Source organism: Ceratotherium simum, chromosome 6 (assembly GCF_057802395.1).
Source record: "Ceratotherium simum simum isolate JZ-2026a chromosome 6, ASM5780239v1, whole genome shotgun sequence".
Lineage (NCBI taxonomy): Eukaryota > Metazoa > Chordata > Mammalia > Perissodactyla > Rhinocerotidae > Ceratotherium > Ceratotherium simum.
This window is the reverse complement of record NC_141905.1, coordinates 62127573-62150327: the sequence shown is the minus strand read 5'-3', so window position 1 is coordinate 62150327 and position 22755 is coordinate 62127573. Positions and strand designations below refer to the sequence as shown.

The 22755-nt window shown below is 52.4% G+C and overlaps 1 protein-coding gene across 8 annotated transcripts; it reads left to right on the top strand.

Moving 5' to 3' along the window:
• Positions 1-403: 403 nt before the first annotated feature.
• On the top strand, positions 404-18774 carry KCNIP2 (potassium voltage-gated channel interacting protein 2). Of its 8 annotated transcripts, XM_004427984.3 has the most exons (10): positions 404-770; positions 13851-13946; positions 14808-14906; positions 15567-15691; positions 16071-16140; positions 16310-16380; positions 16524-16631; positions 16816-16920; positions 17058-17120; positions 17392-17640. In XM_004427984.3, exons 1-10 carry the CDS (start codon positions 698-700, stop codon positions 17437-17439), a joined length of 858 nt encoding a protein of 285 aa, XP_004428041.1. In that variant the 5' UTR covers positions 404-697; the 3' UTR covers positions 17440-17640. The 8 variants fall into 8 exon arrangements, with proteins under 8 accessions (XP_004428041.1, XP_087288623.1, XP_087288620.1 ...); XM_087432497.1 differs by lacking the exons at positions 404-770; positions 13851-13946; positions 14808-14906 and adding an exon at positions 2729-3146 and having other exon boundaries at positions 15618-15691; positions 17522-18774; XM_087432494.1 differs by lacking the exons at positions 404-770; positions 13851-13946; positions 14808-14906 and adding an exon at positions 2730-3146 and having other exon boundaries at positions 17522-18774.
• Positions 18775-22755: the final 3981 nt, after the last annotated feature.

Genomic DNA, 22755 nt, shown 5'->3' with positions numbered 1-22755 from the left:
GTCTCCTTCAAGCAGGGTGGGCACTGGCAGGGGCCACAGAGACCCATACATAGGAGAACAACAGAGAAAACGGGCTGACCTGGAGACTTTCGGGACAGGGGACTCAGAGACATACCCCACCAGTGCTGACGGTGGGGGAAGGAGTGCCTGAGAATTGCGGGGTGGGGTTTCCTCACAGGGGGGCCTTCGGCTCCCTCTTCCACCCCCAAGATCCTTGGCTTCAGGTTTAGGCAGTAGTGTTGCTGGAGAGCCACCCAGCGAGTCTCCCTGCACTTCCCAGCTCACCCTTTCACCGGGTGCCTCCCCCGAGCTGCATAGAGGAGGGGGCGGGGGTAGGGGGAGCCAATCCCCAATCCCCGCAGCGCCAAAGGGGGGAGGCGGCGGTGACAGCCGCGGGGAGGGGGCGGGAGGAGAGAGGCAGCTCGCTCCGGCTCTGCTCTCAGCTCCGCTCTGCCTCCAGCTCTGCGCTCACCTACTGCCCAAGCCTCCCGCTCCTGCCCCAGGACCCCCAGGTGGGCCCTAGACCCCTGCGCGGCCCAGCCCAGCCCTCAAACGCTCAGCCCCAGCCCGGACTCTCCCGGCCCCCAGCCCCAGCAGCGCGTTACGCCGCCAGGGGGCGCCTTGTGAGCGCCCTATCCTGGCCACCCGGCACCCCCTCCCACGGCCCAGGTGGGACGGGAGGGGGACGCCGGGGGCCATGCGGGGCCAGGGCCGGAACGAGAGTTTGTCCGATTCCCGAGACCTGGACGGATCCTATGACCAGCTCACGGGTGAGTCGGTGGCTCGGGAGTCAAAGCAGGGAGGGCAGACCCTCCCCACCCCCACCCCTTAACGCTCTCTGACCCTGGGCCCAGCCCTTACCCACACTCTGCCCCATTTCCAGGCACCCTCCTCGCTGTTCTAGGCGGCAGGAGACTGGGGTTCAAAGACTTAGGTCCCTCGGGGGTTGGGGGAGAGCAGGTGGGAAGGTGGGAGAGGCAGCAGGTGTGGGCGTGTGTGACACAAGGCTGGAAGAGTGTCTGAAGTGGGAGGTGTTAACGTACGTGAGCGCCTATCATTCTTTGTGTGTGTCTCTGTGTGTATATGTGTGTGTACCTCCCACAGCTGGTTGCCATGTGCCATGGGCTTGGTGACAGCCAGGGTGAATGTGATTGCGTGTGGCTGTGCAACTGTATGATCTTGTCAGATGTTTGAGTGAGGTTGTGTAGGACCCTGATTGTACTAATGAAGTTGCTTTGACCATGTGTCTCTCGTCTATATGCAATTCTGTGCTTTGAGTGTGTGATTCTGTATCAAGTGGCATGTGATTACCAGAACGTGTCAGGGCTTTACTTTATGGTGATATGTCTCTTTGTAAGACTTTATGACTGTGAACCTCCTAGGGCGAGCATTTGTTAAAGTGGGTTGTGTTGTGTTTTATGATTGTGAAACTATGTGGATTATACTGGCGTTTGATGCTGATTATGTACTTTCCTGTGGTGATGTCTGCAGTGGGGCTCTGTGAGTGTTAATGACGTGTCTTACCCTTGCTGCCTCTCTGGCTTCCTGGTGCAGAAGGGGGTCATTAGTGCACACCACTGCTTCCCCATGTTTTCTACAAATAGCACAGGTGGACCCAAGGAGGTACTCTAGTGCCCAGCTGCCAAGCTTGGCTCCCAGGAGCAGCACTTTGCCCCTGTGGGGAAGCTTTGGTTAGTGCTGGGTCAGCCCCCCAAAAGTACTCACAGATCATTCTTTTTGTGTGTGTGTGAGGAAGATCAGCCCTGAGCTAACATCCGCCAATCCTCCTCTTTTTGCTGAAGAAGACTGGCCCTGGGCTAACATCTGTGCCCATCTTCCTCCACTTTATTTATTTTTTTATTTTTTATTTTTTTTGTGAGGGAGATCAGCGCTGAGCTAACATCCATGCTAATCCTCCTCTTTTTGCTGAGGAAGACCGGCTCTGAGCTAACGTCTATTGCCAATCCTCCTCCCTTTTTTCTTCCCCAAAGCCCCAGTAGGTAGTTGTATGTCATAGTTGCACATCCTTCTAGTTTCTGTATGTGAGACGCGGCCTCAGCATGGCCGGAGAGGCGGTGCATTGGTGCGTGCCCGGGATCCGGGCACTGGCCGCCAGTAGCGGAGTGCGCACACTTAACCGCTAAGCCACCGGACTGGCCCCATCTTCCTCCACTTTATATGGATGCCGCCACAGCATGGCCTGACAAGTGGTGCGTGAGTGTGCGCCCGGGATCCGAACCGGCAAACCCTGGGCTGCCAAAGCAGAACGCGCGCACTTAACCGCTTGCACCACCGGGCAGGTCCCCTCGGAGATCATTCTTACAATTGAAGCTCCTTCAACCCCCAACAACCCTCCCAGAACTTCACCCAAACTCAGAGGAAAACATACCCTCTTGCCTCCCCTCCAGACCCAGAGATAGAAGCTCTAGGCCTGGGAGGTGCCATGTGGCCTCCCCAAACCACTAAGCTGCCCAGGCATGCTCTCTTTCCCACATTGGGGAGGTATGTGAGACCAGTACATCTGTGCCTGTGCATATTTCTGGGTTTGGTAGGCAGATCCATGTGTTTGTGTGGGTGACTGTGTCACCTTGTGTACATTTCCATGTACGTGTGTGTTTCTGTCTTTCATTTTGCAGCATGCTCAAGAACTTCAACAGAGAATGGGAGGAGGAAGACTGTCTCCCCTGTGTTTGAAACAAGCCGGGGAGGTGGAGGAAGGCTTTGATCTTCGTCTGTCTTGAGGGGAGTGAGGTTAAGACTTGGGGGTGGGGGAGAGGATTAGGATGTAATGCATTGAGAAAGTGTCTCCCCAACTCATTGACCCCAGGGAGGTCCTGGTCCCTTGCAGAGCCTCCCAGAAGGGGGAGCTCTTCTGCTCAGGCAGGACCTGGATGTGCCTCAGAACTGGATGGAATCCAAAGGTCCATCGGTCTGGCTCTGCTTTCAACTCTGTTCTCACCAACTCGGGATCCTTGAGAGTAGTAAGAGCCCCAGGGCGCTCATTAGCACCACATTAGTTAGTGTTTGCTTCCTGCTTTAATTGATTTTCCCTTTAGTGGAATCATCCCCTCCCCACTTGGCTATTTGAATCAGAGATTGGGTGAAGATGAGGAAGCACTTGTATTGGAAGGTGCAGGAATGGAAGTGTAAGTACCAACTATGTATAACTTTTGCTTTCTGGGGCTCACTTTTCTCATCTGTAAAATGGGGAATAATACTTCCTGCCTGCCTGCCTCCCAAGGGAAATAGGTCAAATCTTGACAAGCGTCAAGAATTGTGTTCCACATCATCAGCATCCTTGCTGTAGATAGCTCCACACACGACTTGGAAAGTAGAAATAGGACTGCCAGGAGCTCTCCTTTTGAAGGAGGTCTTACCTCATAGAGGGTGACAAATGGGGGTGGGACGCTGCACTTTAAGGCGCTGGATGCTGAGAGACGCCTGAGCCGAAGGCTAGTCGTTGTCCGCGGTGCTGAAGATCGCGCAGGGTGGAGGTGCAGCCGGGCCTTCCGAGTTCCCAAAGTTCCTTTCCGGTGCAGGCGGGATTCCTGGGATCAGACATGGGGGTAGTCTTTGGCTCCCGTCATCCTGGCCCATCAGGCTGACAGGGAGGGGCCCCTAAAGTCATACCTCAGGACATCCTGGGGTCCCTCGATCGGTTTCCTTCCCCACTCCCACCCAAGGCTCAAAGCTGGGGAGACTTTTAGGGGAAAAAAAATCCGAGCCCCACCCTGCCACTCATCTAACCCTTTCGGTCTTTCTAGCCCAGTAGGGCCGCTTATTAGTGCGGCAGGGTGGGAAAAGGCAGTGATCAGCGGCGGTCCTGTCCTAGCCGGAAGTGAAGAAAGGCCTGGAAAAGATGAGAGGGTTGGGACCTGGCTGACCAAGGCCTGAGCTTGGGTCCTTGGGCCTGGGATCTCCGGAGTCGCGTCCTTCTGGCCATAAATATCATTCCCTGGACTGGGGCGCCCCCGTGTGGTCTTAGAGGGGCCATGCTTGCGGAGCTGATTCCAAATGGGGATGTTGCCAAATCAAGTGGCAAGATTTGCATCGAGTTCGGAGATGACTCTCGCCTCATAAATGTAGGATTTTAAGCCAGAAATATGGGATCCAGTCTGAGGAGTCAGAATGTGACTCCTATAGGCTCTCCCAGCAGTTTGAATGCGTTAGTGGGTCCTGGAAGGGTTTACTTTGAGTATAATCCGGGAAAGGGGTCAGGGCTGGGACTGAGGGGGGCTTCTCCTTCCTTCTCTCCTGATGCATTTGGCTGGCAGTCAGCATACGATAGGAGAGTCTGTGAACCCGCTGGACCAGGACAGAGGGATACAAAACAAACAGTTATGAGAGAAAGGGATTCAGAGCCAGGAGACAGAGACCAGTAGGGGCACATCCCTGCTGCCTCTTCTTTGCCACTCCAATACACTGGCCAGTTCCTCCTCCTCGCTCCTGCTGTCTCTCCCATTGGTTTAGGAAGTATGGAAATGTGGGAAGTTGCCATGACAACTTATGTCCTTTTACCCCTTCGCATCTCTGTGCCAAAATGGGAAGAGGAGGGGTGCGACAGGCAGAAAAGGAGGAGCCGAAGAAGGGCAATAAGAGATAAGGTTCATTCCCGTTCTAGCTCTCTTTTAAAAACCCGTGGGTGCCCGCTTCCCCATCAGAAATCCGGAAAACATTTCCAGAGAAGGCTATGAGTAGAGTCCGTGCCTCCTTTCCCCTTCCCCCGTCCCTCCCCCTGTCTAGGAACTTTGAGGGCGGGTGCTTCAGATGATGGGGCCAGGGTGAGTTCTCCGCGTGCGTCCCAGAGAAGATAGGGAACGGAAGGAGGCGCTGATATCTGAGATCCTAGTCTTGCCGATCCGGCCCTCCGGCGCCGCCCGTGCAGGGCCCACTAGGCTGGGGGCGGAGACCAGACCGCACAGAGCCTTGGGGGCGGAGCTTGGCTACCGTGCTCTCTGCCGAACCATGAACCGATGCCCCCGCAGATGCCGGAGCCCATTGGGGCAGGCAGCGCGATCCCTCTATCAGCTGGTGACTGGGTCACTGTCGCCAGGTATGAGGAAGGGAGGAAGGGTCTGGCCCCCTCAGAAAGTGAGCGAAGTGGGATAGACTTACAGAGGTGGGGAGGGAAAGGGCCCCTCACAGAGATGGAAGGAGCAGGATCCCTTAAAGAAAAGGGTTTAAAGGGCAAAGTAGAGCCCTGACAGAAGTAGAGCTAGGGATAGGGTCCCTTACAGAGAAGGTGGAGGAGATAGGGGGTCTTCAAAGAGGAAAGGAGAAGAGGCATCATGGTCCCTCACAATGGTGGAGGAGGGGGCAGGGCTTCTCATTGAGGGCAGAGGAGGGGGCCTCAAGCAGAGGGATGTAAGCGGCAAGGCCCCTCACAGGGATAAAAAGAGGAAACTTGCAGCAGAGCAGGGAAAAGGCACAGTCCTTTACTGAATTGCTTAATTTAATGGGATTTAAAGATGACTGGGGTCAGTATCCAGAAGGAAAAAATCCTGAGGTGGGACTAGACCAACGTGAACTCAGCTAGTGAGTTCATGTGTGACGGGATGGATAGATTTGTGTGGCATGAGGATTATATGCCACCGTTTTTTCTATCTCTGGGACCCTGTAGTAAGGAGGTGGTGCATCACTGGAGTTGTGTTCACTGGGGCTGTGCATCTCTGGGGTTGCATATCCTTGAGACTGAAACTGCATGTACCTGGAATTCTATGCTTTAGAGTGGGGTTAGGGGTTCCTGAGTCCCACTAAGTTAGTTGTCTAGCCTTCACAAGGTTGTACCTTGGTGTGTGATTTGTGGAATTTATGACATGTGGATTGTGGGTAGCATATCATGGCACTGCTGAGATTTGCAAACACCTCCACTTGACTTTTCTTAAGACTGCCTGGGCAGGTCCCCCAAAACCCAGCTTCCCCTCCCCACCTGGCCTGGGGAGATGAAAACAACCTAGCCCTGTGGCATTCTGGGATGTGTAGTTCTCTGGCTCTCTCCATGGTATCCACTTGAGCCCCTAGAGTATAGGCTCTCCTTGCCGCGTGCTCCCCAGAAGCGGGGTAGATGGGGCTGAGCCAGAGCCATGCTTGGAAGTCTCTGGGGAAGCATGCATCCGCCAAGCCCCCTGCTTGGGCCTGTCTCCAATGACAGATGGCTGGAGCCAGGCAGGGCCTTCTCTCAATCATAGCAGGCATGACTTCCAGGCCCCAAAATAGCCCCAAGGCCTAGGGAGGTCATTAATCACCTGATGCAGCTGGGGGCTGCTGTGTCTTCTGGCCTGGCTGGGGACGTAGTGGGGCTGAGGGACTGAGAGAAGGGCTCTGCGGTCTTCACTGGCTGAGGTCTTCACTGGGGGAGCAAGTGCAGATGGGAAAGTGGGACACTTGCTTAGGATGGGTCCCCCCATACGGCAGTATTACTCCAGGTTTGAACTGTGGGAGGTAAATGACTAAATGATAGGAGTATCTCTGTGGTGAGATTTGAGGGACCTGGGAGGGCCCACTTAATGCTTCAAGATAGTTTCCTTGAGCCCTCACTCTACCTGAAGTGCTTCCATTAAGACCTCACTCCTTTGGGTGAAGAGCTAAGTGGCACAGTGATGCTTGGGGAGGACAGATCTGGGCAAGTTTCTCACAGGGCCCTGAGACTTGAGAGGTCTCTGAATGGGGAGAAAGGAGAGCCTGAAAAACAACTTGCTCTTTTGCTTCTGACAGGCCCTCCCATCAAATGCCTGGTTGATTTAGAATCTTGAGTCTCTGTGAGGCTGAGTCAAGGTCTCTGAAGGTTGAAGGTAGAGGTGAGAGAGGGAAGAGGAGGGTCCAGAGACAGGGCAACAGGCTGCAAGGTTGTCAGTCTGTCCCTCTGGGAATCACCAGCAGAGAGCAGGGAGATGCTGCTGTGCTGCCTCTTTCAATCCAGATAGTCTCGCTTGGCATTCAAGGCTCCATGGAATCTGACCCTTGTTGATCTTATCACTCATAGCTCTTCCAACATGACATAAGCTATAGTCACCCAGGATTCCTTGATACTCCCACACACATTGGAGAGACAGCCTGAGGGAGCTGGCAGATCATTGGTTCTGATTCAAGTCTTGATCCATCCTTTATCATCTGTGTTATCATGGGAAAATCACTTCTCTGAGCCTCAATTCCTTCATCTACAAAATGGATATACTACTACTTACTCTGACCACGTCACCTATAAACACAGGAATAATAGACCCTACCTCTCAGGTTTATTATGAGGACTAAGTGAGATAATATATGTAAAATATCCAGGACACAAAATGTGCTCAATAAATGTTGATCCCTTTGTTAAGGTGGGCTGTTGACAGTTTAGCCATCCTTTAAGAACCAGCTCAAAAAAATACCCTCTCTGAGTTTTTCCTGGCCTCCCAGTTAGAAAGCTTTTACTATAGTTCATTTCGTGGCCTGCCTAGAACAGATTCTACCACATAGTAGGCACACAACAAATATTTTTTGAATGAATAGATGCTTGATAGTTCTCTCAGTGGGCTGTCTCTCCCTGTCCAGTGGGAGCCAGAACCGTGTTTGGTTCACCTTTGTTCCATAGGCACCAGCTCAGAGCCTGGAACTCTATTTGTATAGGTCCAATTTTTTAATATCTTTTCCCTCGAGGAGCTTGGAATCTAGTTGAGGAAACAGGACTGATTCAGAAAGATCTGGGTTCAAATCCACATCATCTCCTCTTAGCTAGGTGACCTTGAGCAAGTCCCTTTACCTCTCTGGGCCTCATTTCATCAGTGAAATGAGCACAATACTATTCACTCTGTTTACCTCATGGGGTTGTCATGAGAAGCCATCAAGATAACAATGTTTGTGGAAATCCTTTATGAATTGTTAAGAGCTATAGAAATGTAAAGGGGGGAGTGTCATGTTATTGATAATGGTAGCAAACACTTCAGCTGTTACTCTGTGCCAGGAGTTATTCTAATAGTTTTCCATATGTTAATTCATTTATTCCTCCCAACAACCATATGAGGTGGGAAACCTAGGCACACAGAGATTAAAAACTTGCCCAGTTAATTGTAAGTGGCAAAGCTAGGATTTGAAGCCAGGGAGTCTGGCACCGTGGCCCACGCTATTACCTACCATGCTACACTGCCTCCTTTTACTGTTCCCGCTAATAACATTACAGTATTAAGTGCTGAGTTTTGAGGGCCCAACAATGAGTTCAGGAGAAATTCAGGGAGCTGGGAGCCCGCTGATGGCTGGAGGCTCTGAAGGGAAGAGAATTTAAGCTGCCTCTAAAGGATAGGTAAGAACCGTAGGATAGAAGGAGAGCAGAAGGGAGGGTATTCCAGGCAGAGGGAATAGCAGGAGCAAAGACACAGAGATAGCACCGAGTTTGGTGTGTTTAGGGGACAGTGAAGAGGCCAAACTGGCTGAAAAAAAGGGATATGCTGATGAAGGTAGAAGGAAGGGTATTAAATGCCAGGTGTGGAATTTGGACAGTGATAGGGAGATATTTGCTGGTTTCATCTGTAAATCTGTAACCTCTAAGGTGTGAGAAACTGAAAGCAGTCCCTGAGTTGACTTCTTCCTGGGGGAGGGGGGGGAGGGGCAAGCAGAGAACCAAGCCTGCCTGAGGCATGCCCTCATTCCCAGTCCTCTTTTCCACTCCTTCCTGGGATGTTGGGGGGTGGGAGGAGAGGAAAGGGGTAAGATATGGCTTGAGATAGATGCCTGACCCCATGTGGTGGCCGTGTAGAACTGCAGATCAATGAACCTCGAAGCATTAGGGACCAGCCACCACCTGGACCACCACTGCATAATTGCGGCTGAGACACATTCATCCCAGAGCTGGACAAGGGGGGAGGGCGTCCTCTGGAGTCAGTCCTCTTAAACTGGGCCTCCTGGATGGGCAGGCTATCTAAGAAGGGAGCCAGTGTAGTGTGGTGGTTTAGAGTGCAGGCTCCGAGTCAGACTGGGTTAAAATTGAAGCTCTGACACTTAATTGATCTTGAAGATTTGCTTAACCTCCTTTTATCTGTTTTACCACCTATATGTGGAGATAATAGTACCTCTTTCATAGGTTTATTGTGAAAATTCAATGTTATAATGTCTGTAAGCACATAGCACATTATCTAGCACATAGTGAGTGCTCAGTCAACGTTAGCCAGCTGTGGCAGTAACTCAGAGGCTCTTGTCTTCTGGCTCATTGGCTCTGCAGGGCTCTCCCCAACCCCCTACACACACACACACACACACACACACACACCACCACCACCACCACCACCACCGCTACCACCACCACCAGGAAGGAGCAGGGAAGATGGGGGAGGGCTCCAGGAATGCTCCAGGAGCAGGGGACACCATGGGGTAGGGGGTGGCTCCCTTGGAAAGTTCAGATTTCCCTCCTACCCTGGACTTCTCTATTAGCTCAATAATGGTTCCCAAGGAGCAGGCAGGGTTTTGGCAGCTCCTAGGTGAGGACCCAGCCAGGAGGAAGGGAAGAGCACAGTCCCCCCTCCACTCCCAAGGATCTTGAGTCTCTTGGTCCCTAAGGCGGCCTTAGTAAGTCCCCTCCCCAGAGGGTCGTGATAAGGCTAAGCAGCCTTTTTCCTGCCCAGGCTATTGGACCTAATCCTCCTCCCTTGGGCCTCAGTTTCCCTGTCTGTGGCCTGTGGGAAGAGAGTGCTTTCCGTTTCACAGTCTCCATGGCAACCACAATCAATATTAGTGGTGTCCTCCTGACTGAGAGAGGTCATTGCCTTCTCCCCCCAATATTCTCATACAGTTCCATGCAGATACAATTACACAACCACCGCAGACCCATACTCCTAATTATAGGACACATTCATACTACCAATCTTCAGACCCACGTCCCACACCCTACTAAAACACAGACACTTCACACCCTATACACACTCAGAAATACTCCAGTACACTCACACACACATACCGTAGACACCCAGGTCACATATGCAGATATATAAGACACACACCTAATAGGTGCACAATCATGTGTAAACAGGCACACATAAGAGGAGATACACATACTCTCAATACAGACAAACACAGGAATGTACACATGAGAAAACACCCAGATGCCCATAACATATTCTGACCCATACATCTATTACTTATCCATATGCAGCTCATTGTTTCTCATATACATACGCACTGCCCTTCCCTGCCTTTTCCCTAAGCACAGCTCCTCCCTCTGCCCCCTCACTTTGGCACAGAGCAGCCACGGGGTGTCTGGGGGAAACTGTCCTCAGAGACAGGCAGGTCGCTGCCTCCCTCCCCTGTCCTGGCCTGTTCTGGCCCATATCCTTCACGCCAAAGCCTTCCGAGGAGATGCCAGTCCATAGGCTGAGGTGGCCCTGTTAAGAGGAAGAGGCTGTGGCTGGGAGGCTGTGGTTGGGAGGCCTGTGGGGCATAGGCGGGGTAAGTGGGGGAGAGGGAGGAGATCCAGGGAGGGGGAGGGGGAGGGAGGCTGCAGGCAGTCCTACTCAGGCTGGGGAGCCTGAGGGGGAGGTGGTGTAAGGAGGGCGGGCCAGCGTGTCTGAGCCTCAGCCGGTAGAGCCATGCCCCAGGCCCACCATGAACCTGGAAGGACTGGAGATGGTTGCTGTGCTTGTGGTCCTCGCTCTGTTTGTCAAGGTCCTGGAGCAGTTTGGCCTCTTTGAGCCTGTCTCCTTGGAAGGTAACTCAGCTATCTGGGCATGACTGGGCTGTTGGCTAGAGGGACAGCTGGCTGTAGCATTGAGGAGGAGGTTACTCTGACTTCATGACTGAGGGCAGGGGTGAGTAAGTTAGTGATGGGATAGGGCATCTGGAGGTGAGGAGGGGTACCTGAGGAATAGGACATCTGGAAGAGGTAAAGAGGAGGACTCGAGGAGTGGATCTGGGGGAGGTGAGGAGGGAATCTGGGGGACTGGGTTTCTGAGGGAGTGAAGGGCAAGGGCCAGGGGACAGGGTGTTGGGGGAGGTGATGAGGGGTACAGCATAAGAGGACTGGGGTATGGAGATGAGGGGAATCTGGGAGACATGAGGAGAGGTCTGCAGACAGGCAACAATATCTGGAGTAGAGAAAGGAGATTCCAGGGATTCTGAGATAACACCAGACTTCTGGGAATTCCCTTTTGGGGCCAGGGGGCCCACAGCAGCTCTGAAGATGCGTATGACTCTCCACATCTCCATCCTTGCAGGTGTAGGTTACAGAGTATGTGTGTGTGGACTCAGTATGTGAGAGATTCAGGGGGTGTGACTGTGTGTTCATGTGTGTAAAAAGGACAAAGTGTGTGTCTATGTGCGCCTGCTGTATGTGACAGAGATGTGATTTAATGTGTCAGAGTGACAGGGTGTGTGGCTTTGTGAGATGGTGGATATGACTGTGCCTGAAGGGACAGGATTGTGGCTGAGCCTCTGTGGGTACTGGATTGTGTGTGTGGCTGTTTCCAGAGTTCCCTGAGGATATACCAGCTCCATACCCAAGGCTTGGAATGAGAGTGGGTTCTGGAGGGACAGTAGTGGGAACACTGTGAATGAGACATTTATAGATCAGCTCTGGCATGAGGGTGAGGGGTGGATCAGATCAGGGATCCTGCTTCCCAAGCTCCCTTGCCTCTCTCAGTTGCTCTCAGGATCCAAAGGTAGAATGGTCTCCAGGACCTAGACATTGGGAATGGGAAATCAATTCGCCACCCCACCCCAAAGTCAAGTGGGGAGAGTGATATTGGAGGTAGAGAGTGGAGCTCGTTCTGCCTCTCCCGGAGAGTTTTGGCCTCTGTCATATGAACTGTGCAGCTCCATAGCATGGCTGTTCCCCAGTTTCATCAGAAACAGGAAAACAGGCAAGAACCATGATAGGAGGGCTGCAGGGTGGACACCTGGGAGAACTGAAAAGAAGTGAAGGGAGCTGGGAACAAGAGGAAGGTCCCTGAATTGCCTGCTCTAGGGCTCAGTAAGAGCAGAAAACTCCTAGCCCACCCTCCATCCTCCGCTGCATTTATTGAGGTGGGATGAGGAGCCGGGGTTGGTCCTAGATGAACTGGGGTTCATCCAGTCCTGAAAAGATGAAGTCAGTTGGGCTGTAACTTGCAATCCCCTTTAGACTATTTGGTGGGAAGAGAGTCATCCAGGAAACCCAGGCGTCCTGTAGGCTGAAGGCAGCCCCTTTCGCTTCCCACCTTCCAGGGAGCTTAGAGGAGACTGAGTCCTGGGAGCAGGAGGGGGCCAGGTAAGGGGGGATGTGTAAAGAGGGGGAAGATGAGAGAGGCAGGGGAGCCATCCCCCAGTTCTGCAGCGACTACACCACCGGAGGCCCCAGGCATAATCCGGCTTCAGGAAACCAAAGTCTGGGCTAATGGAGCCATAGGCCAGGGGCCAGGCCACCATCGATCCCCCACTGCCTCCCTCCCACCTCTCCATAGCTCCTGAGGTGTGTGTGTGTGTGTGGGTGTGTGTGTGTGTGTCGGGCGTGGGGGTGGGGGGGTGGGGAGACACAACTCCTATTGGAGGAGAGGAAGGCATTGACTTCAAGCAATTACCTCCTGGGAGCAGGGCCTTGTCCTGAGGGTGGAGCCTGGCTTGGGAGGGCGGGGCCTGCCAGAGTAACCTAGGATGCCAGAGTAACCTAAGACCAAAGGAAGTTGGGCCCCTCCAGTGATGGACTGAGGCCAACTTTATTGTGCCAGGTCCGGTGGGCTTTTTTTGGCCCTGGAGTCTGGAGGTGGGTACATCTGGGAGACAGACACACGAGCGCAGAGGGTCTCCCTGGAATGCAATTAGAGCTGTAGGATATGTGTGTAAATAAGGGGACGTGAGGGGAAATCTGGTCAGTGGGCTCTGGGTAGCCTCACATTACACCAAATACTCATCTCCAAGGTCTGTTATTGTCTCAAAGTTTGCTATCATTTCACCTTCAAAGGTAAGCCACACTGGAAGGGACATACTTTTAGGTGGATGAGTTAGCTGATGAGGAACTCTGTTCCACTGGCAGGAAGATTCTAGGTGCCTTGGAATGAGGGGTTATAGGAGGGAAAGGTGGGTGTACCAAAGACAAACACAGGTTCTATGGGTGAGATGCAGTCTTAGGTATCTGGGTGCCCTGGGCACCTAAGTCACAATATGATATGGGTATGTGTCATGGTGACCTTGATATATGTCATAATGTCATAAGGTCACAGAGTGTCATAGTGCCCTTAACACACTGTGTCATGATGTCCCAGGGTTGTTGTGTGTTCTTGTGTGGTTTGATCATGCTGTGTGAAAGATGGCCTGTATGGGTCCTTATATGTGGGTGTCATGTTTTTCCTAGATCACACTTGTATATGTTTGTGTTAAGGAGTACTAGGTCAAAGTGTGCGTGTGTGTCTGTGTGCATGTGTAATTAGGCCATGGGGTGTGAGTTATTGGGTATCAAGCTGTTACTGTATCTACTAAATCACATTACTCTGTGATTTATCATTCTGTGTGCACTATACACACCTGTCACTGTATGTGTGTGTGTGAGAGAGGTGTTCCTACCAGGCGATCCTTGGGTTGGACAGCACTCTCAGAGGCTGAGCCATAGCGCTGGAGCCAAGGGCACTGGGTCAGCAGACACTAAGACCAATGCAGTCCCCCCTCCCCCGCCCCCCACCTGGCCGCCTCACTGTCCCCGGGCTGTGTCCCATTATACAAGGTGCTGGAGCTGCCTCGTTGGACTTTCCATGCCTGTGAAACCCACTGGGCTCCTCTAACCCTGCCCCACCTACTCTCGCCCATCCTCCCCCAACACCCGCCCCGAGTCGGGGTTGATTTGTGATGGTGGGGAGGGGGCAGGGAACAGAGGGACTGTGGGGGTTAATGTGCCTTCCTGGGGTCTTCTTTCTTCTCAGGCCACCCTCCAGGGCCCACTAAAAAAGCACTGAAGCAGCGGTTCCTCAAGCTGCTGCCATGCTGCGGGCCCCAAGCCCTGCCCTCAGTCAGTGAAAGCAAGTGTCTCTCCTGTGCTTCCGGGGGCGGGGCCGTATGTGTGTGGGTGTGACCAGTGTGACGGAGCGGGCCTGTGTGTGTGGTGTGTGTGTGTGACCAATGTGGCAAGGGTGGGGTAGGCACTAGATGGCTCAAGTGTGAGGGGGCGTAGCTACGCTGCACTGAGGAAGTGGAGGGCGTGGATCAGTTTGGGGGGCGGGGCTTGAGTGTCTGTGGGCGCCACCCGTTGGCAAAACGGGCGGGACCCGGGTGTTTGGGCGTGGCCAGCGTGGTACCTGAGGCCCAAGCCTGTGTAGGTGTGGCGAGGGCGGGACCAGGCGACTGCGAGGGTCTGTAGTGGCTCAGCTGGGTTAGCTCGCTCAGCTGGCTTAGCATCTGCGACTCTGGTCGCCGGCCCTGCCCCTGGGCATGTTTTGGGCCTCGAGATGTATGTCACCCGTGCCATGACTGGGTGGATGCGAGTGTAGAGGATGGAGCCCACCTTCCTCCAGATGCCAGGATACTTGGATTTTCTAGTCCCAGCCTAGTCCCCAGTTGAGTGACTTCGTTTTGTCTCTAAGCCTCTGTTGGGCCTTGCCCACTTCACAGGATCATATTGCATTTTGCGAGCTGTAAAGGCCCGTTTTGTAGTTATTTTTGAGAGTATCGTTGTGTTTGATTCCGCTGGGTCCCAGTTGGGGGTAGCTTCGGAAAAAGGACAGGCGTGAGTCCCGCAGGCATGCGTGCGTGGGGTCCCTTTCATGTGTGTTTGTGCTCATTCGTTACGTGTGCCTTTGCGCACGGGCCTGGGGTGTGTGCATTGTAACACGCAGGTCTGTGAGATCTGCTGTGAGTGTGAGGGGCGAGGTGTGTGTCTGCAGTTGGCCGGGTCTTCCGCTTTCTCGGTGACAGTTCGCTCCCTTCAGCATTAGCCGCCCAAGCCTCCCTCCGCCCCCACAGACCCCGCCTGCTGGACCCAGGTGACTTACTCTCCTGGTGGGGGCGGGGTTAGGGGGGCTTTGGGATTTCGGGGTGGGGGCACTTGCCTGCGGACTGGATATTGGGGGCTGGGGCAGGACTGAGATGGCGTCAGGGGTGGGGCCTTCACTAAGGCTTAAGGGTGGGGACAGGGGTTGGGTCTGGATGGGGCTTGCCTGCAGCTGGGCAGGGCATGGCTGGGGCATGGCTGGGATAGGTGGGGCTTGGCTGGAGGGAAGGATCTGGGCGGAGCAAGGCCGGGGCTGGGTGGATCTGAGTTTGTCAGGGAAGGCCGGGAGCTCCAACTCTCAGACACCGCCTCTCGAACACGTTTTTCCTACTCCTCCCTTTCTGGGACGAACATGGGGCTGGGGGCCTTCCCCTCCAACCAGGGATCAAGGCCCAGGGCCAGCGCTGAGTCGGACCCCTGGCTCCAGGGCGAGGCCTGGCCTTGGGCGGGGCCCGCTGATAGGCCACAAAGCTGACCAGCGTCTTCTCTGCTTACCTTGATGTCCTCGGCTCGGCGTCCAGGGAACTGTCAGGCTGCTCTCCGGCGTCGGAGATTGGGGGGGTGGGGATGGATGGGTCGGTGATTTTGAAGAGGGGTCATGGGGGCCGGGCCTGAGGCGCGGCTGTCCCCGCCCCACATACCGACCGCGCAGACAGCGTGGAAGATGAGTTTGAACTATCCACCGTGTGTCACCGGCCTGAAGGTCTGGAGCAGCTGCAAGAACAAACCAAGTTCACGCGCAAGGAGTTGCAGGTCCTGTACCGGGGCTTCAAGAATGTGAGTGCAAAGCGAGGCCAAACTGGGCTAGGGTTGGGGCAGGAGGGGCGGAGCCTATCCAGGACGCTCTGGGGAGATAGAGGGAAGAGGAGGGGGAGGGAAAGCCCCTTCACCGGCAAATGCAGATCGAACTTCTAGCAGGAGGTTCTGGCCACTTTGAGTAGGGGCCCACCCTGTAGACTGGCCGGTTAGTTCTGTGTTTTTTTTCATTTGTGCACTGGGGAGGAGTCTTGCCTCCCATTAGAAGAGCTACATGGTGAGCCCCCTGAAGACATGAAAATTTTCGCTCTCTCTGGGAGTCTCTGGGCATGGAGGGTGGGTAGGGGTGTGAGTGGAAGGGGATTTTGTCTCTGCTCTCAGTCTTGTGCCCCCCTCCCAGGAATGTCCCAGTGGAATTGTCAATGAGGAGAACTTCAAGCAGATTTACTCCCAGTTCTTTCCTCAAGGAGGTGAGAGGGCAAAGCCAGAGAGGAACTGGGCTTTATAGGCTGAGTTGGGGAGAGGGTTCTGGAGGGATTGGGAATGCCAAGTGATAAGAAGGATTTGGGGAGCCCCATAGAGGTAGGAAGCCCTCTCTGGTCTGGAAGCCAAGCTTACTTAGCCACACTTATCCTACAGACTCCAGCACATATGCCACTTTTCTCTTCAATGCCTTTGACACCAACCATGATGGCTCGGTCAGTTTTGAGGTGAGCTGGAGGAGATGGGCCAGAGAGGCCTGTTTTCTGGGTTCAGGATTCTGGCTTCAGGGCCAGATTCTACAGGCCGAACCCACAGAGGGGGTTGGGTGAAGGGTATCTGAAGACACAGTTACCCCCTGCCTCCTTCCCAGGACTTTGTGGCTGGCTTGTCAGTGATTCTTCGGGGAACCATAGATGACAGGCTGAACTGGGCCTTCAACCTGTATGACCTCAACAAGGATGGCTGCATCACCAAGGAGGTGCGGGACAACTGAAGAGCTGGAGGGGCTGTATGTGTGTGAGGAGGTGCAGAGGGTCCATAGGAGGCAAACATGACCCATGTATGCATCACCAGCAAGGGGTGAGTCTGTCCTAGGCCCTCGGCCTCCTGGTTTGGAGGCTAGAGGCTCTGAGGAGGGATCTTCTTCTCTCTTGGCCTAACAGGAAATGCTTGATATCATGAAGTCCATCTATGACATGATGGGCAAGTATACGTATCCTGCACTCCGGGAGGAGGCTCCAAGGGAACACGTGGAGAGTTTCTTCCAGGTGCCTGGGACTGGGTAGTCTGGAGGGTGCTGGAGGGAAGGAAAGGAGGCAAGGTCCCAGCAGGGAACTTATCCTAGTTCTGCCTGCCTCTCTCCTGCCCTCCCTCCTGTTCTCCCTATGTGACCACCTTTTTGCAGAAGATGGACAGGAACAAGGATGGCGTGGTGACCATTGAGGAATTCATTGAGTCTTGTCAAAAGGTACAGGTCCTTGCCCTTCGTTTTTCCCTGGTCTGGACTTAGGGCCTGATTCAGTGATGTAGAGGAAGGCTCCTTTGGGCAAAGTACCATCTCCCTAACTCACCCTCACTCCCAAATCCTGTTCCTTCACAAGTCGGGGAGGCTCTGGGTGTCCTTCCTCGCTGCCTCTCTGAATGTCCCATTTCTGACTCAGTGTCCCTCTCCCTGTCTCTGACAAGCTCTTTTTCTTTCTCTTTCTCTCCAATCTGCCTCTCTCACACCATGGCTACAGGACGAGAACATCATGAGGTCCATGCAGCTCTTTGACAATGTCATCTAGCTCCCCAGGAGAGGGGATCAGTTGTCCTGGGGGGACCATACTGTAGCCCTAGTCCAAGTGGACCTCACCCTTTTCTTCCCAGGTCTGTCCTCATCCTAGCCCTGCCCCGGAGGCTGTAGGAATCCAAGAGCCTGGGGATTCAGTGGTCCAGATCTCTGGAGCTGAAGGGGTCAGGGAGTGGGCAGAGCATATCTGCGGGACGTTCCCAACTGCTCCCAGCCCCTTCCTGCCTGACGCTCAGTGTTGAGGGTGCCCCTGCTGTAGAAATTGAGTGGTTCTCCGCCTTCCACTCCCACTCTAGAAACCACAACACTAGACAAAATGTCTCCTGCTATGGTGCTTCCCCCATTCCTGATCTTATAAACATTTCCCTTAAGACTCCCTTCTCAGAGAGGCTGCTCTGTCTTTGGGCACTGACTGCCCTTTCAGACCAGAGCCTTTGAGAGCCCTGTAGGAGGGGGACAAGAATGTAAAGGGAGAAATCTTGGGCCTGAGCCAGTGGTTAGGTCCTAGGAGGTGGCTAGGGTAGAGAGCAGAAAGGTCTGGAGATTATCAGTGAGAGCTCAGGCATGCCAGGCTGTGGAGCTTGGAGCCCCACAGGTCTGCTGCCCCAAGCCATCAGGATATGAGTTTCCAGAAGACCTTGTCTCCTTGGAAACACCACAGACATTTTCCATACCCTTGTCAGTATCCCAGCAGAGCCTGGGATCCTAATGTCTGGCTCATCGCTGGAATTCCTTCCTCTCCTTCCTTCCTTCCTGTTTGTATGGTGGTGGTGGCAGCAGGGGAAGTATGAGTGGGAGATGTCCTGGCTGATACCTGCCAAAGTTTCAGCCTACCCTCTCTGATGGCTACAATTTAAGTTTTCATTTGCCATTTCCTCTAGAGGCATAGAGTGAGTCAGGGACTATCCAGTGGATGCCCTATAAGGAGGGAGGCAGGCATAGCATCTGAACCCAGTGTGGGGGCATTCATTAGAATCTTTGAACTACCCAGGCTCTATTCCAACTCCCACATAGCCTCCTCAGTTCCCACCTAGGGTCTTTTCTTGCTCTATTCAATCTACCCAGAGATGCCCCTGAGCACACCTAGAAGGCAGGGACCATAGGACCCAGGTCCCACCTCATTGTCAGCACCTCTGCCATGCTGCCACCCTTAATACACTGGCTTGTCCCATTTAGCTCACCCTCCCAATCAGCCAGGATCTGAGGGAAAGGGCCCCGGAGAGCCTCGTTTCTCATCAGAACACTGTTGACTGCTTTGCATTTTTGGCTCCTCTGTATATTTTGTAAAATAAGAAATACACCAGATCCAATAAAACACAATGGCTATGCACAGGCTATTGTCTCTGCCTTTTTGTCCCTCCCACCCCACACACACCTCACAACCCCTAACTCATGGTCCTGCAGTCTTTTGGCTAGGAAAGAAAGTGCCTCTTTTTTCCATAGCATGGCCAACCCTTGGCAGGAGACTGAGACACAGGTTCTGGAAAGGTTGGAAACCTACCTCACCTCAGAGAGGCCCCCATGTGAATCTCCCTCTCACATCCTTAGAGGAGACAAGAAAGAGACAGGATCTTGATGTCCTGAAGATTATGCCAAGCCAGCTGTCTTTTGGCTAGACATTCTTACAAGTTGAGTCAAGAATTTCTAATTTATAGACATCTTAGTTAATCTCAAAGTGCTTTCTTTTGAGGAGCGAATTCCCCAACCTTGCCTCTAGTATGGACATACGTTTGTGTCTATACTCCAGCCAAGAATGATAGGGGATCAGATGGAGTGGAGCCAGGGCAGGTCACCATGGAGCAAGTGTGTGGAGTGGGAACCTTTCTTCGTTCTTCTCCTGGAAAGGGGGTGCCAATGGTAGTTTCCTTTCTCTAGGGCACCATTATGTGGTGACTAAGCTTCACCATCCACAGAAGGGGGATCAGGCCTTCTCTTCCATCACTGTACACATCGAGAAGGTCAAGGGAGAGGTATGGTGTCCAAGAAACAAAAATTTACTTCCAAATTTTTTTTTTAATTTAATTTAATTAATTAATTTTTTTTGTGAGGAAGATCGGCCCTGAGCTAACATCTGCCAGTCCTCCTCTTTTTGCTGAGGAAGACTGGCCCTGGGCTAACATCCATGCCCATCTTCCTCCACTTTATATGGGACGCTGCCACAGCATAGCTTGACAAGCAGTGCGTCAGTGTGCACCCGGGATCCAAACCAGCGAACCCCGGGCTGCCACAGCAGAGCGCAGGCACTTAACCACTTGCGCCACCGGGCCAGCCCCCAAAAACTTACTTCCCAAGTCCATCATTTTGTCACCTGTGTTCCCTGCTTACATCATCACACAACTATCTGCTCCTTAGGTCCTTGGGTTTCTTTGGGTCACAACCCCTTTGAAGGATCTGATGCAAGTTGTGGGCCCACTGTCCAGAAGAAAAAAAATGCACACTTTTCCATATATTTTTGTATCCCTGAAGCCCATCTATGGACCCTAAGTTAAGAATCTGTGATCTAGTCTACCTCTCAGCCTTTCATTGTACAGAAGAGGAAACAGCCCAAAGAGAGGAGAGGACCTGCTCAAGGTCACTCAGCGAGTTTATAGGAGCATCAAGACTAGACCCTGTCCCCCAGGTCTCTGTCCAGGGTAGCCTTGGGGCACAGTAAAGATTTGTGCATGAAAGATGGAGATGCTATGCATGTCATGCATAATCTAAACAAAGTGACACTGTGACAGGCTCTCACGATACCCTATCCTTTTCTTTCATGGCATTTCTCAGTTTGTAACCATATATTTATTTGAGTGATTATGTGTCTTCTCCAATACACTATAAGCTCCTGAGTGGGGCTTGAGTTCCTAGACTAGATTTTTTTCCTTCACCATCCTATCCTCAGGGCCTGGCACATAATAGGCAGTCAATAATTATGTGAATAATTGTATGAATGGATGAATGAGCATGGTGAGTGTGCGTATATAACTGGGTTAGGTATGGAGACAGTCCCTGTATTTTAGGGTAGATCTAAGTTTAACAGAAGTTGAAGTCTGAAGCCGAGAATTTCTAGTGAGGTGAGAAGTGCCCCGGAGCAAGGGCACACAAATGGGATGCAGAAGAAAAACAGCAGGTTGGCATTCTGATCATTTTTTCTGGCCATAAGTTGGATTCTGAATGCTAAGAGCTGCTCCATCTCAAAACACTCTCCTTTCTTGCCCTCCGGTATTTCATACTCTCCTGGTTTTCCTCTTACCTTTCTGGCCATCCCTTCTCATGCTTCCCTTGCAGACTCATCCTTTTCAACCAGAATTCCAAATGCTGGGCCCCACAGCTCAGACCTGAGTCTCTTCTCCAAATCATATCCAATCTCATGGCTTTAAACACCATCTATATGCAGAGGACTCCTAAGTTTATATCCCCAGAATTTTCCTTTGAGTTCCAAGACCCATATATCCAATTGCCTAGACCTGTAATGGTCAACTTTAACACGTTCAAAATGGAGCTTTGATTCATGCCTTTTCAGTCTTCCTCATCTCCATAAATGACACCACCTACCTAGTTGCAAGGGTCAAATTGAGAGGTCTTCATTTCTTCCTTTCTCTCATTCTCCCTCTACCCCCCTTTAATCAATCACGGATTCTACCACCAAAGGTGTACAACTTCTCTCTGTCTCCACTGATGTTCCCTAGTCCAAGCCACTGTCACCCTCACCTAGATTACTACTTATTCTTCCATTGGAAGTAGCCTCTCCTTGCTGTGGTTATTCTTCATGACGTCACTTAATTTCCTCCCTTTATAGCACTTATCACAAACTGAGTTCCTGTGTATGTACTGAATTTGTTACTGTCTGTTTCTCCAACCAGAATGTAAACTCTGTGAGGGCAGCGCACTATCTCATTCATTCCACAAATATTATCATAAGCCTGCTAAGCTGTGGTTTCTGTTGTAAGTGCTCAGGGGTAGAGATGTGGTATGGAGAGAAAGTGTGTGGCAAGAACTGCCTTTCAAGTTTGAGAGAGACAGATAGGGAAGGTGGATCTTGCTTGGGTCACAGACCCCAGAGTCTGGACTGTGGAGAGTAGATGAAATTGTGGCTGCCAACTTACTAGCAGTTGCCACAGTATGAGGTGTTAGGCAAAGAAGAAAGTGTCATGAGACTAAGGGCTGGGGTCAGCTGGAATGATAGCCCCCAAATCCCCCAAGGGACCACAGTACCCAGTGAAGCTGTTTATGGCCCCCAACTGTCATCACAGGAGGTCCCCTAAGAAAATGCTTAATCCTAACCCCCATCTCAACATTAAGAAGAACAATAAAAAGAAGAGGGACTCTAAGAGTCCCTGGAGCTACGAGTTGGGCTACCACTGGAGGAGTTTGAGTTATAAGATGGAAAATCTTAATAATCAGAATGAGATTGAGATGCTCATTTCACATTTATACCTCACAAGTTCAGACAGATCTCTCAACCAACATACATGTAAAGTGCATTATGACAGGACTACAGGGAGCTCTGAGAACATATAGCAATGGAACCCAAGCTCATCTAAGGCTCAGGGAAGGCTTCCCAAAGGAAATGATGTTTATGCTGAGCCCAAGGGATCTCACTTCTCTCTTAAACACACTTCACACTCCCCATTCCCAAACAAGCCAGGCCTTTTCACCCCTTCCTACATTTGTATTCTGGTCCACTTGCCTGGAGGGCTCTCTTCTTTTCTCCCCTACTCGGTCTTGCTAACTCCTACTCATCCTTTATGATCAAGCTCAAAAGAGAAGCCGTGGCCTCAGACTCTCCCCAAAAGATGATTAAGTCAGTCCCTTCCCTGAGCTGCTGCAACACGTGGGTACACCATGTAGGGATGGTTTGTGTACTTGCTTGTCTCCACCACCACACTGTGAGCTCATAGTGGCCCAAGAGCACAAGGCAAGCTCAACAGATGTCTACTGAATGAAGAAATGAACGAATGATTTAATTTTTAAAAGGAGTTAGCACCAAGCTGGGGGTAGGGGAAAATGATTCAAAGCAGAGGGGTGAGCTGAGCTCCCTGGAATGGAGCTCCTTGGAGGAAGCAGGCTCCTTCACAGAACCGAGCCTGAATCAAGCAGATGTAATGAACCAACCTCAACAGAAAGTAGGTCAGGTTGTTTCTATCTCTTTAAGAACTAGAGGCTTCGTTTCCGCGCCTGCGCACTGAGAGGGTAAACATCTCTCTTTTTCACCCTCCCCCTCCTTATTCCTATTGCCCCAACCGGCTGCAGCCTCCTCCCATACTCCCCTTCTTCGGGTGGAGTAATGGTCCGTTCCAGGGCTCCCGGCTTGCTCTGGAGGGTGGCGAGC

Bases quoted from the DNA above. Each gene is read 5' to 3' on its own strand.
- KCNIP2 (XM_004427984.3), top strand. From the start codon at position 698: ATGCGGGGCCAGGGCCGGAACGAGAGTTTGTCCGATTCCCGAGACCTG. The intron at 771-13,850 runs GTGAGTCGGTGG...CTTTCTTCTCAG, and splicing joins ATCCTATGACCAGCTCACGG to GCCACCCTCCAGGGCCCACT. The intron at 16,921-17,057 runs GTGCCTGGGACT...ACCTTTTTGCAG, and splicing joins ACGTGGAGAGTTTCTTCCAG to AAGATGGACAGGAACAAGGA.